This window comes from Erinaceus europaeus, chromosome 14 (assembly GCF_950295315.1).
Source record: "Erinaceus europaeus chromosome 14, mEriEur2.1, whole genome shotgun sequence".
Lineage (NCBI taxonomy): Eukaryota > Metazoa > Chordata > Mammalia > Eulipotyphla > Erinaceidae > Erinaceus > Erinaceus europaeus.
In genome coordinates, this window is record NC_080175.1 from 46357433 (window position 1) to 46370729 (window position 13297).

The following is a 13297-nucleotide window of genomic DNA, read 5'->3' on the forward strand; positions in this document are numbered from 1 at the left end:
TCTCCTACATGCCTCTAAACTGAGTACTTTCTCTTTTTCTATCCCTGAAACACAGCCAACTGTCTTGTAATTCTCCCATATAGATGTCTGCCCAGAACCCTATCAGCGAAGCCTAAAGGGGACCTCTAGCCCTTTGCCCTTTTCCTTCCTGCTCCCCTGCAACAGGTCTGGAATCCAAGCTTGGGAGTGTTGCTAGAGGGCCCTGTCCCTTCCCCATGGAGCAAGCTCCACCCAACACAGACTTCTGCCTCCATACCAGTAAATGAATGAGATTAAACAGGACAAAGGCTTATTAAGCAGTAACTCTAGGAGAATGTAACACCAAAAGCTAATAACATTTCAGACCCCCAAACCTCACCCTAATAAAACGTAGAAGCTTTTCTGTCACTTTGTCTATTTGTAGTCTGCACCTTCACGGTCAGAAAACTTCCTAAACAGAAGCAAGATACATTAAACTCCTGGCCTGGGGGCAACAAACTTCAGCCTCCAACCTCCCCAGTGGTCTAGGAGGCGTGGGGGTGGAGTTGGGGCTAGAGCCAGGAGTGAAGCTAGACATTGTGACCTTCCAGTCACTGTAATCTCTAGCTGCCCCCCTACCCAACCCAGGCCTGCCAGGAGCCATTTCTCTGCTTGATAAGCTTTGAAACAATGGAAGCCCTCGAGACAAGTTTTCATTTCCCCCACGGGCAGACCATTTCCCCTCAAGTAGACCATTTATCAGAAATCAAGTGACACAACACATAGTTGTGGTAACAAACATGGTTTCGGCCATTGTATGTTGCAAAGAACATTCCACTTTGATAATTGCTCCCCCCCTCCTCCTCCTCCAGCACTCCCCCCCTTCCCCAAAGCCTTATAATGCCTGTGAACACAATAAAATTTTGCAGCTTGATCAGAATCCTGTCTTGCTGTCATTCTTTCATGTCTCTTGTCCCTGTCATTCCAGGTCCCGAGGTTCCTAGCCCCTGTTCACTGCCCCGCTGGCCGGGGCACAGGCCCAAATCACCTCATTCACATAGCAAAGACATTTCTTCCCCCCCCCCCCCACTTTAACAAAGACATTCTAAGTACCCATCACACTGAAAAAATTTCAGGGTTTGGGGCTGTGAGCCAGAGAGATATGTAAGTCACAGCTGCACCAGGATATCAGAGCTGGGATATACCTCCCCTGGCCTGAGAACCACCCCACCACCACCTGACTTGGGGACCTACTAGTGACACCCTTTCACCCTTTTAAAAAATATATACATTTTTTATCTTATTTACCAGAACACTGCTCAGATCTGGCTTTTGGTGGTGCCAGGGATAGAACCTGGGACTTTGGAGCCTCAGGCCGGAGAGTCTCTTTGCAGAACCATTAGACTATATACCCCTTACCCAGGTGTGACATTCTTGAGCTTCCCCAAGTCCTTGCACGTGGGTCCAAGTTTCTAAGAACTTGAAGCCCACCCCCCCAGTATGTGCGCACGCACACACATGGAACCTGTCTGTAGGGTGCCCAACCCTACACCTACCTGGGCCTCCACACCCCACTGAAGCTTCCCAGAGTCTAGCCCCTTCACCAGCTGGGCCTGAATATAAAGGGCTGAATTTCTCAGGGAGGGGCAGGGAGAACACCTCCCACCCTCCCAGAAGCTAGAAGGAGAATTTAACTAGAGACGAAATGTTCAGGTCTCAGGCCCCATCTCCACCACCCAAAGAAATGGCAACTAAAAGGTAGGAAGAAAATGGCCTGGGGGTAGCCTAGTGTTGGGCTCTTAACCCTGAGGTCCTAAATTTGAGAAGATGTTGGAAGCTGGTTGGCACATTCGATTAAGTGCACATATTACTAAATTTGAGGTAAGCCTGTGATGATTTCAATGCTCTTGAATTTGTTGACACTGTCTTTGTGGCTCAACACACAGTCTTTATTTAAAAAAAAATTTTTTACTACCTTTATTGGATAGAGACAGCCAGAAATCGAGAGGGAAGGGGGAGAGAGAGACAGAGACACCTGTAGCCCTGCTTCACCACTTGCAAAGCTTTCCCCCTGCAGGTGGGGACCAGAGGCTTGAACTCTGGTCCTTGAGCACTGTAACATGTACACTCAACCAGGTGCACCACCACCCAGTTCCTCAACACACAGTCTTGAGATAGACTTGAATAGAATGTGTATTCCAGTTTCTTGAGATGAATGAATGAAAAATATCCAATGGGGGGGTCAGGCAGCGGCACAGCTGGTTAAGCATTCACATTACAGTGCTCAAGGACCCAGGTTCAAGCCACTGGTCCCCACCTGCAGGGAGAAAGCATCACAAGTGGTGAAGCAGGGCTGCAGGTGTCTCTCTGTCTCTCTCCCTCTCTATCTCCCTCTCCCCTATCAATTTCTCTCTGTCCCTATCCAATAATAAATAAATAAAATATAATTAAAAAAGAAAAATATCCAATAGTTCTAGTTTATCTATCTCTTCATTTAATTCCCTCATTTCTCTATTGATTCTCTGACTAGATGATCTGTCAAGAGAGTGGGATGTTGAAATCCCCTACTATTACTGTGTTGCTTATATTGCTTATTATATTGCTGTAGCTCTTTCAGTAGATGTTTATTTAGATGGCCTCTCACTGAGTGCATAGATGTTAATAATTGTTAAGTCCTCTTGATTGACTGATCCTCTGAGCATTAAGTAATGTCCATCCCTATCTTTTTTTAATTATCTTTATTTATTTATTGGATAGACAGAAATCGAGAGGGAAGGGGATGAGAGAGAGAGAGAGAGACCTCCAGTCCTGCTTCACCACTCACAATGCTTCCCCCCCACAGGTGGAACTGGGGGCTCAAACCTGGGTCCTTGCACACTATAATGTGTGTGCTCAACCAGGGGCACCACCACACGGCCCCATCCCTATCTTTTTTATTTTATTTATTTATTTTAAGGTCTATCATGCAAAATATGAGAATAGCTATTTCAAGAGGTTCTCATGCCTGAGGCCCCAAAGTCCCAGGTTCAATCCCCCTATACTATCATAAACCAGAGCTGATCAGTGTTCTGGTTAAAACAAACAAAGGGGAGTTGGGCGGTAGCGCAGCAGGTTAAGCGCACGTATCCATGGAAGGATCCTGGTTCTAGCCCCTGGCTCCCCTGTAGGAGGGTCGCTTCACAGGCAGTGAAGCAGGTCTGCAGGTGTCTGTCTTTCTCTCCCCCTCTCTATCTTCCCCTCCTCTCTCCAGTTCTCTCTGTCCTATCCAACAACATCAATAATAATAATGACTACAACAATAAAACAACAAGGGCAACAAAAGGGAATAAATAAATAATTTTTTTTAAAAAAAGTGGGAGTCAGGCGGTAGTGCAGTGGTTAAGCACAGGTGGCACAAAGCGCAAGGACCAGTGTAAGGATCCCAGTTCTAGCCCCGGCTCCCTACCTGTAGGGCCCTCGATTCACAGGCGGTGAAGCAGATCTACAGGTGTCTATCTTTCTCTCCCCCTCTCTGTCTTCCCCTCCTCTCTCCATTTCTCTCTATCCTATCCAACAACAACCATAATAACTACAACAACAAGGGCAACAAATAAGTAAATAATTAAAAAAATTTTTTTTAATTAAAAAAAAAAACAAAGAATACTGGTCTAGGAGGTGGCGCAGTGGACTCTCAAGCATGAGGTTCTGAGTTCAATCCCCGGCAGCACATGTACCAGAGTGATGTCTGGCTCTCTTTCTTTCCCTATGTTTCTCATTAATAAATAAAATCTTGGGGGTCAGGTGGTAGCGCAGTGGGTTAAGAGCACGTGGCTCAAAGTGCAAGGACCTGCGGAAGGATCCCAGTTCAAGTCCCTGGCTCCCCACCTGCAGGGGAGTCACTTCACAGGCGTTGAAGCAGGTCTGCAGGTGTCTTTCTCTCCCCCTCTGTCTTCCCTTCCTCTCTTAATTGCTCTCTGTCCTGTCCAACAACAATGCCATCAATAACAATGATAATAATAACCACAACAATGGTAAAACAACCAGGGTAACAAAAACATAAAAAAAATGAATAAATAAATAAAATCTTTAAAAAAAAAAAAAAGGACCGAGTGGTGGCGCACCTGGTTGAGTGCACATGTTACAATGCTCAAGGACCCAGGTTCCAGCCCCCAGTCCCCATCTGCAGGGGGAAAGCTTAGCAAGTGGTAAAGCAGGACTCTCTATCTCCCCTACGCTCTCAATTTCTGGCTGTCTCTATCCAATAAATAAAACAAAACAAAAGGAGGAGAAGCGTAATGGTTATGCAAACAGACTCTCATGCCTGAGGTTCAATCCCACCACCACCACCACTATAAGCCAGAGCTGGGCAGCGCTCTGGTGTTTCTCTCTGTGTGTGTATGTGTGTGTCTCTTTCTGCATCTCTCTAAAAAATAAGATAAAATAAAATTATATACATATATATATATATAAAGTATTTTAAAATATTTTATTTATTTTATTTTGAGAGAGAGAAACACCAAAACACCAGAGCACTGCTCAGTTTTGGCTTATGGTGGTTCTGGGAATTGAACCTGGGACATTGGACCCTCAGGCATGAGAGGCTGTTTACATAACCATTATGCTATCTCCCCTGCCAAAGAAAGTCTTTTAAAAAAATTTTTTACGGTGTAAGGATCCCGGTTCGAGCCCCCAGCTCCACACTTGCATAGCAGGTCTGCAGGTGTCTATCTTTCTCTCCCCCCCTCTGTCTTCCCCTTCTCTCTCCATTTCTCTCTGTCCTATCTAACAATGAACGACATCAACAACAACAATAATAATCACAACAAAGCTACAACAACAAGGGCAACAAAAGGGGGAAAAATGGCCTCCAGGAGCAGTGGATTCACGGTGCAGGCACTGAGCCCCAGCAATAACCCTGGAGGAAAAATCAAATATATATATATATATATATCCTGTATTAAGTATTTTCGTTTGTTTGATAGGACAGAGAAATTGAGAGAGGAAGGGAAGATAAGACTTATTTTGCGGGAGTCGGGCAATAGCGTAGCGGGTTAAGTGCAGGTGGCCCAAAGCGTAAGGACCAGCAGAAGGATCCCCATTCGAGACCCTGGCTCCCCACTTCAGGGGAGTCACTTCACATCAATAACAACAACAATAACTACAACAACAAACAAGGGCAACAGAAGGGAAAATTAATTAATTAATTAATTAAAAGACTTGGTTTGCTAAGCATAATCACCTCCAGTCCATCCATTTTATCTCAAAGGACACAATATTGTCTTTTTAAATTGCAGAATAGTATTCTATGGAATATATACCCCATAACTTCTTTTTTAAAAAAATATTTTATTATTTATTCCCTTTTGTTGCCCTTGCTGTTTTATTGTTGTAGTTATTGTCGTTATTGATGTTGTTGTTGTTAGATAGGACAGAGAGAAATGGAGAGAGGTGGGGAAGACAGAGGGAGGAGAGAAAGACACCTGCAGACCTGCTTCACTGCCTGTGAAGTGACTCCCCTGCAGGTGGGGAGCCGGGGGCTTGAACTGGGATCCTTAAGCCGGGCCTTGTGTGCTTAACCCGCTGCGCTACCGCCCGACTCCTACCCCATAACTTCTTTAGCCAGTCATCTGATGATGATGGGCATCTAGGCTGCTTCCACTCTTTGGCTACTGTGAATAATGTAACTATGAAATAGGGGTGCATATGTCCCTTCTAATTTTAGTGCTTGAGTGTTCACTAGATAAATGCCCAAGAGTGGTATTGCTGGATCATAAGGTATTTTCATTTTTATTTGTTTAAGGACTCTCTATACAGTCTTCCAAAGGGGCTGTACCAGTTTGTGTTCCTACCAGCAGGGAAGCAGAGTTCCCTTTTCTCCACACCTATCATTCCCTGGTTTGTTGATATAAGCCATTCTCTAAGGTATGAGATGGTATCTCGGTATAGTTTTAATTTGCATTTCTCTAATGATAAGTGAAGTGGATCATTTCTTCATGTGTCTGTGGGCCATGTGTATCTCTTCTTTAGAAAACTATTTAGTTTTTTTGCTTACTTTTTTTTTTTTGCTTACTTTTCTATTGGGTTATTTTTGCTTCTTTTGTATCTGTACCAATTCTGTATAGATGTTGGATGTCAGCCACTTGTCTGATGTGTGTTGTACAAATAAAAAAAATTTTTAAAGTGATCCGGGAGGTGGCACTGTAGATAAAGCATTGGATTTTCAACCATGAGATCCTGAGTTCAATTCCCAGCAGCACATGTATCAGAGTGATGTCTGGTTCTTTCTCTCTCTACTCTTTCTCATGAATAAATAAATTTTAAAAATTCTAAAAAATAAAATAAAATAAAATAAAATAAGGGGGATGAGAGGGTAGGGCCGTGGTAGACTTGGTATAAGACACGTTACAATGGGTTGTAACTAACTAGAGTTCAAGGACTAGAGTTCAAGCCCCCAGTTCCCACCTGCTGGTAAAGGTGCATGCTGACTTACTCTCTTTTTTATTTGTTTGTTTACTTATTATTTTTTTATTATTGGATAGAAACAAAGAGAAATTGAGAGGGAGGGGGAGGTAGAGAGACCTGCTTCCCCACTTGCATGTGGGAACCAGCGGCTTGAAACCAGGTCCTGGCACACTGTAACACGTGCACTCAGCCAGCTGCACCTCTACCAGCCTCCTATGTGTTGTCTTAGTCTCTCCTGGGTGCCTAATGCATGGCTGGCCAGGAGTATGGCAAATGTCTTCACTCCCCTCTCGATTTCTCTCTGTCCTATCAAATGGAATAAATAAATAAATAAGAAAGGTAAGGAATAGAAAAGAAAAATGGTCACCAGGAATGGTGGATTTAATGTGCTGGCACCAGACAATAACCCTGGTGGCAATTTTTTTAATTTTTTAATTATTATTACTATTTTTTATTTCTTTTTTATATTATTTATTTATTGGATAGAGACAGCCAGAAATTGAGAGGGAAAGGGATGATAGAGAAGGAGAGAGACAGAGACACCTGAAGCCCTGCTTGACCACTCGTGAAGCTTTCCCCCTGCAGGTGGGGACTGGGGGCTTGAACCTGGGTCCTTGCGCATTATAATGTGTGTGCTTAACTAGGTGTGCCACCACCCAGCCCCAGAAATTAAAAAATGAATATACTAGGAATACTGAGATTCCTAGTGTAAATGAAGCAGATTTTCCTTTTATACAAAAGAACTAGGCTGGAAAAAAAAAATTCAATTCTCTGATCTCACTGCTTCCAAGACAGGACCTCAGCCACTCTCACAGGGGAAGGGGCAAGGGACTGACTCCAGGCCCACTGTCCCCCAAGTCAGGATGATTCCTTCCCTAATGGGTCACCTCACCACTGCAACTAGAACCCCGCTGCACTGCTACAACGCAGCTTCTGGATCTCCCATCCCATGCCCCAGCCTTCTACTAAACTCTAAAGAGTGGAAGGGAGTGGGAGCACTGCTGACCTCATTCTTTTCTAGTATAAAAACACCTGCAAGAAGATTTGGAGAACAGAGAAAAAGGAAGAAAAGAAAAAAAAGGGGGGGGGAGGAGGAGAGGGGAGGGGAGGGGAGGGGTAGGGAGAGGAAGGGTAGGAAGAAATACATCACTCAGAATGGCATCCCCTGACACAATTTTCGGGCTCTGAAGGTGGGACACCTCTCGACCTGGTACCCCACCCTCACCATAACAGCCTCAAAGAAGGAGAGGAGGCAAACTGACCACACCATCCCCAACACATCCTGCTCTCAGCCTACACCATCCATCTTCCATTACGTGCAGTTGTGGTTTTTCTCATGTCCTCCCCTTGGGACATACACCTAGCCAAGCAGAACATGGAGGACCAGCCACTACCTTCAAAGAGAAAAGACACACACTCCCACCCCTACCCCACCCCCCACACACACTTGCCCAAGCACAAGACAGCAGGTTTGCAGGATTAGGCAGGAGAGAGCAGACAGGGGCAAAAGGCACTCAGCCTGTTATTGTGGCCAGGAAGTGCAGTGGATAAGTGCATTTGACTCTCAAGCATGAGATCCTGCATTCAATTCTAGCACTGCATGTGCCAGAGCCATGCTCTGATTCTCCCTTCTCCTCTTCCCCTCTTCCTCCTCCCCTTCTCCTTTCTCCTCCCCTTCTCCTTCTTCCTCCCCTTCTCCTCCCTCCTCCCCTCCTCCCTCCTCCTCCCCCTTCTCCTCCTTCTCCTCTCAATAATAAAGAAGAGGGTAGGGGTAGACAGCATAATGGTTATGCAAAGAGACTCTCATGCCTGAGGCTCTAAAGTCCCAGGTTCAATCCCCTGCACTACCATAAGCCAGAGTTGAGCAGTGCTCTGGTTAAAAAAAAAAAAAAAGGAAAAAAAATAAAAATAACTTTAAAAAAAAAAAGATTTTATTTATTTATGAGAAAGATAGGAGGAGAGAGAGAGAAAGAACTAGACATCACTCTGGTAGATGTGCTGCCGGGGACCGAACTCAGGACTTCATCCACTGAGCCACCTCCCAAACCACAGAAAAAAACTTTTAAAGTTATGAGATTCCTTATAGAAACTCCATGGTTCTTTATCTCCAAGGCAGCTGACTTCTCTGCCTTCTGCACAGTGTCTCTTGTCTCATTATTTTTTTTTATTATTGGATAGAGACAGAGAGAAATTGAGAGAGAAGGGCGAGATAGAGAGGAAGAGAGACAGAGAGACACCTGCAGACCTGCTTCACCACATGTGAAGTGACTCCCCTGCAGGTAGGGAGCTGGGGGGCTTGAACTGGGATCCTAACCGACCCTTGCACTTTGTACAACGTGTGCTTAACCCACTGTGCTACCGCCCAACTCTCTTGTCTCTAGTTATGTTTTATAACCTCTCCAGATTCAAAGGAGGTCTCGAAACTTTACATCAGGCTCTACCTGACGCTGTTGACTGGCTACGGAAGAAGGGCAAACGCTAGAAGAAGAAGAACTTCCCTTTGTCTCTCTACATACTTGGTCTTTTGTGCATCCTTTCCCAAACCTGTGACACCAGCTACTAACCCCTGTCAGCCCAGCTATGAGGACTTCAAGTAGACAGGATTCCTGCCACCTCTCTCCTTGGTCCTACTGTAGCCAAAGTCCCGCACCACTGGACACCCCAACATCACCCTTGACAAATATGCCCCCTAGCAAAGCCAGAACAATCTGGAACTTTCCACACACTCCCTCCCCACAACTCTATCTGAGCATCTGAGTGTTCTCTGCCCCCACCCCCCAGGTTCAGTCCCAGAAGGCCTGTGCCTGGAGATAGCTGTACTGCTCCTGCGCCTCCACAGCCCTGGCTGATAGTGACACCCCTGCATCGGCTCAGGGGTTTCGGTTTCTATTCCTGAACTGCTAAGGCTCTGGCAGAGGCAGGAAACAGCTCTCCAGGAGCACTTGAACCCTGCCCCTCCCTGTCAGAGATTATCACTCACAGGGACACATACTTCGTCCTGCACTGCTGCAAGCGATGGGGGGGGGGGGCAGTGGGGGGGATGAACATGGCTCCAGGAGCAGCACTGGGCCACCTGCCAGCACTCTCAGTGGCCTCCCACCCTGGGCATGGTGGGGGCACCAGCATCTGGGAGAGGCCGGATGTCTCCCTAGAGTGATGGGTCCCACAGAGGTCCCCAACCAGGTGGACAATCACCCCTACTTTCCAGAGGGACAACACCCCCTGGGAGTCACTCTAGGGTCAGCCTCTAGTAGAGGGGGACTTATTGGGGTGCTGTGGAAAGATGGGGACCATTGTGGTCTGGGAGGTGGCACAGTAGCTAAGGCACTAGACTCTCAAGCATGACATCCTGAGTTCAATTCCTGGCAGCACATGTACCAGAGTGATGTCTGGTTCTTTCTCTCTCCTCCTATCTTTCTCATTAATAAATAAATAAAATCTTTAAAAGAAGAGGAAAATAAGAGAAGAGAAAGATGGGGATCATGGGCCCCAGACCTCCATTTCTTCCTGCTCTGGGGTGAGCAGGTTTCTCCCAGCTGTGTGTAAAAGGCCAGCCAGTGAAAGGGAAAGGGGGGGCATCTGTGCATCCTGGAGCCCCTTTACAGAGCCAGTGTAGGGGTACCCCTTTACCCAAATGACCAGAGACCCAATGAAGGCTCTCCTCAATCCCCCCCAGGGCTGCTGGACAAGGAGCCCCATTTCTGAAGGTGCCCGTGATCAGCTCTGATTCCCAAGCCCCACACTTCAGGCTGAGTTCACCTACCCAGCCAGGTGGGCAGCATGGCAGAGCTGTGTGTCTCCACACCCCTCCTCTCCTCCCTCCTCTCTGAGCCAGCAAGACCTCCACCACCCTCTACCCCTGGGGGAGCAGGTCCCTCACTGTCTGTCTCTACCAGCTGTGTGAACACGGGGAAGTCACTTAGCCTTTCTGTGCTCCTGGGAAATGGGGAACTAAAAGGTCCCGAATTCAATCCACTGCATCACATGTACTGGAGTGATGTTCTGATTCTCCCCCAACCCTTCACACAAATAAAAAATAAAGACAGACAGCTCCTGCCTCTAAGATGAGCACATTATTACTTGGTGCAGAGAAGGCCCACAGACTGTTCTGTTTTGTTTATTGTCATCTCTGGGTTGTCTAAACATCCTTCCACACAGGCAGATGGTCAAGTGACCAGGGATGGCTCCAGGTAAGGAGCCCACAGCCACTGTAGCCACCAGTGACAGGGGGGTCCCATGACCTGGAAGAAAGCAGAGAGGCTGCCAGTCTGACTCTCACTCCAAGCTCCTCCCTCACTATGAAAACCAGTGAAACAAGAATCAGCTGCAGTGCAAGGAGGTGGCTCACCTGATAGTGCTCATGCATTACTGTGTTCAAGGACCTGGGTTCAAGCACCAGGGTCCCACCTGCAGGGGAAGGCTTCACAAGCAGTGGTGTTTGTCTTCCCTCTCTACCTCTCTCTATCTCTCACTCTCTCTAAAGGAAAGAGTGTACCAGGAATGGAGGAGCCATGCAAGCACTGAGCCCCAGCAATAACCTGGTGAGGAAAAAACAAAATAAACCAACTGTTTATCAGACTTCCTGCCTGCCCACACCTACTCCCTGCCACCCCTCCCCCACACACACACATACGGTGCACAGGCAGCAGAAAAGAGGAGGACAGAGAGCTAGTTCCTTCTGCAGGCTCCAACAGGCAGGCCCTGGCCAGGAAAGGCTTGTGGAAAGCCCTAACCCCACACAGCATGCTCTGAACACCCCAAGGCCTATTAGGGGGCAGTTTTGCCCCCCAAACCCAACCGATAAACAATTGTAAAGCCACAGGCACTTTCAGCAAAAGACAAAGCTGCCCATCAGAGCTTCTTCTAGGGTTGCAAGGGAAATACCACGGTGGGTTACACAACACCCATTCATGCCTGAGGTTCTGAGGTTCTGAGGTTCTGAGGTTCCAGGTTCAAACCCCAGCAGCACCATAAGCCAGAGCTGAGCAACACTGTGGTAGTGGTGGTAGGGATGGGGGGAGGGGCTTCTAAAAAGAGTTCTCTAGTGACAGAAGACCTCAGTCCACCTGACTGCCTGCTGATCACGGTTTCCATTCCTGCGAAAGGAGGTGGAGGTGTGTGTGGGGGGGGGCTCCCACCACCACCCCCACTGAGCTCCCAGGCCCCTCAGCATGCAGTAGGTCTTGCCTTTCTGGGGAGCAGCAGGGCGTAGCCTCTGTCCGCAGTTGCTGCAGAAGTTGGCATCCTCTCTGGAGATGTAGGGGCAGGATGGGCACTGCATGCCTCGGGGCAGGAGGGCTGCGGTGGCCACTGGCAGATCTGAAGCCCGAGGCTGAGAGCCGGACAAAGGCAGCAGACTATATGCAGCACTACCTGTCACGTGACCAGTGCAGCTTCAGTTTCATTTTCTGGGAAACAGTAATTACTGCTGGGGGTCAGACAGTCCCAGTTAAATGGAAACCCTCACGGGCCACTCACAGCCCGGCCTGCTCCCAAGACTCCTCCCCTCTGTTTTCTTCCGGCTTCCAGAGCTGTCCCTGCCTTCCTGACTTTCACTGAGCCTGGTGAGTTTCACTGTCCCTGCTGCCCTGCAGAGTGCACTGAGAGCTGGGAGAGGAGAGGAGGGGGGTAAAGCTGCAACACCCAGAGATAAGAGCCCTGGGTGAGGGTCACGGCCAGGGGCTCAGCTGCCCTGTGCCTCATTTGGGAGGGAGAGGGGGACAGGGGACAGAGACATCTGATTTACAGGATATCATACCCACTGTATTATGGTTATCCCTGCTGAGGGACTAGCCTGCTCTAGGCTGATGAAGCGGGGGGGGGGGGGTGTCCCTAATATCAGGGCTCCACCTGCTTTTCTCCTGGACCATCTGGCACTCTCTGTGGGTGAATGGCAAACCAAGGTGTAACAGGAAACAGTTTGGAAAATGGTTTCTTCATAGAGAGTTCTGGGTTGGGGGGGGCATGCCTTGGACCACCTTCATCTGCAAGGCTGGACCCTCTTTCTCAGCAGGGAGATTGTCACTGAGGCAGGCAGAGAACCTGATTGAGTGCACACATTACAGTGCACAAGGACCCAGGTTCAAGTCCCTCCACTCCCCACCTTCGGGAGTGGGGGGAGCTTCGGGAATGGTGAAGCAGGGCTGCAGGTGTCTCTCTGTCTCTCTCCCTCTCTACCTCCCTCTCCTCTCTCAATTCATGTCTCTAATAAATAAAAATGAGTAAAGAGAGAGAAAGACACACACACAGACTGCCAGCAGGCACACCCCATTTACCTGGAAGGTAACCGCCCCCCAACCTCACAGCTATTGTGGGAAGTTAATCCAGGTTGCTTCTCCCCCCACCCCATAGTTACTAAACGTGTTTTTCTGTTTTCAGTATGATAGTAATTTTTAAACTACTTTCTTTTCTTCTCTTTTCTTTTCTTTCTTTTTTTCTTCACCAGAGCACAGGTGTGGAGGATTGAACCTGGGATTTCAGAGACTCAGGAATGGTAGTTTGTTTGCTTAACCATTATGCTATCTATCCCCACCCCAGTCTGATAGTAATTTTATTATCTGTTAGTCTTGAAGAACTTGGGGTGTGGCAAGTTGCAGAGTTAAATTTGCTAGAAGAAAGGCAGGGCCACATTAAGGTGGGCAGGAGCGCTGAGACGCTTGGGACACCAGCAGCCTCTGCTGGGCCAGTGACACAGGGGATAGGAGCCCTGCAGGCTGCTGGTCTTGGTGACCCTGTCCCTTGGTGGCCTGGGGTTTACCTGACATCCAGTTTAGGATTGTGAGACTGTGAGCTTCTGGAACTAGGCAAGGCTGGCACGGGGTCCCCCATGAATGACTCCACAGTGCAACCCTGGTCAAGACTTGCTGTGACTCCCCAGGACACATGCCTCCCTCTCGCC

At 47.8% G+C, this 13297-nt stretch overlaps 1 protein-coding gene across 2 annotated transcripts in view; it reads right to left on the bottom strand.

Moving 5' to 3' along the window:
* RNF213 (ring finger protein 213) overlaps positions 1–11836 on the bottom strand; it is a 143431-nt gene extending 131595 nt beyond the window's left edge. Inside the window, exon 1 of one of the 2 annotated variants that reach the window (XM_016194823.2) lies at positions 11587–11831. In XM_016194823.2, coding sequence (XP_016050309.2) covers positions 11587–11680 — 94 coding nt within the window. In that variant the 5' untranslated portion in view covers positions 11681–11831. Of the gene's footprint in view, positions 1–11586 lie in introns of both variants that reach the window. The other variant, XM_016194821.2, reaches the window with a different exon arrangement.
* Positions 11837–13297: the final 1461 nt, after the last annotated feature.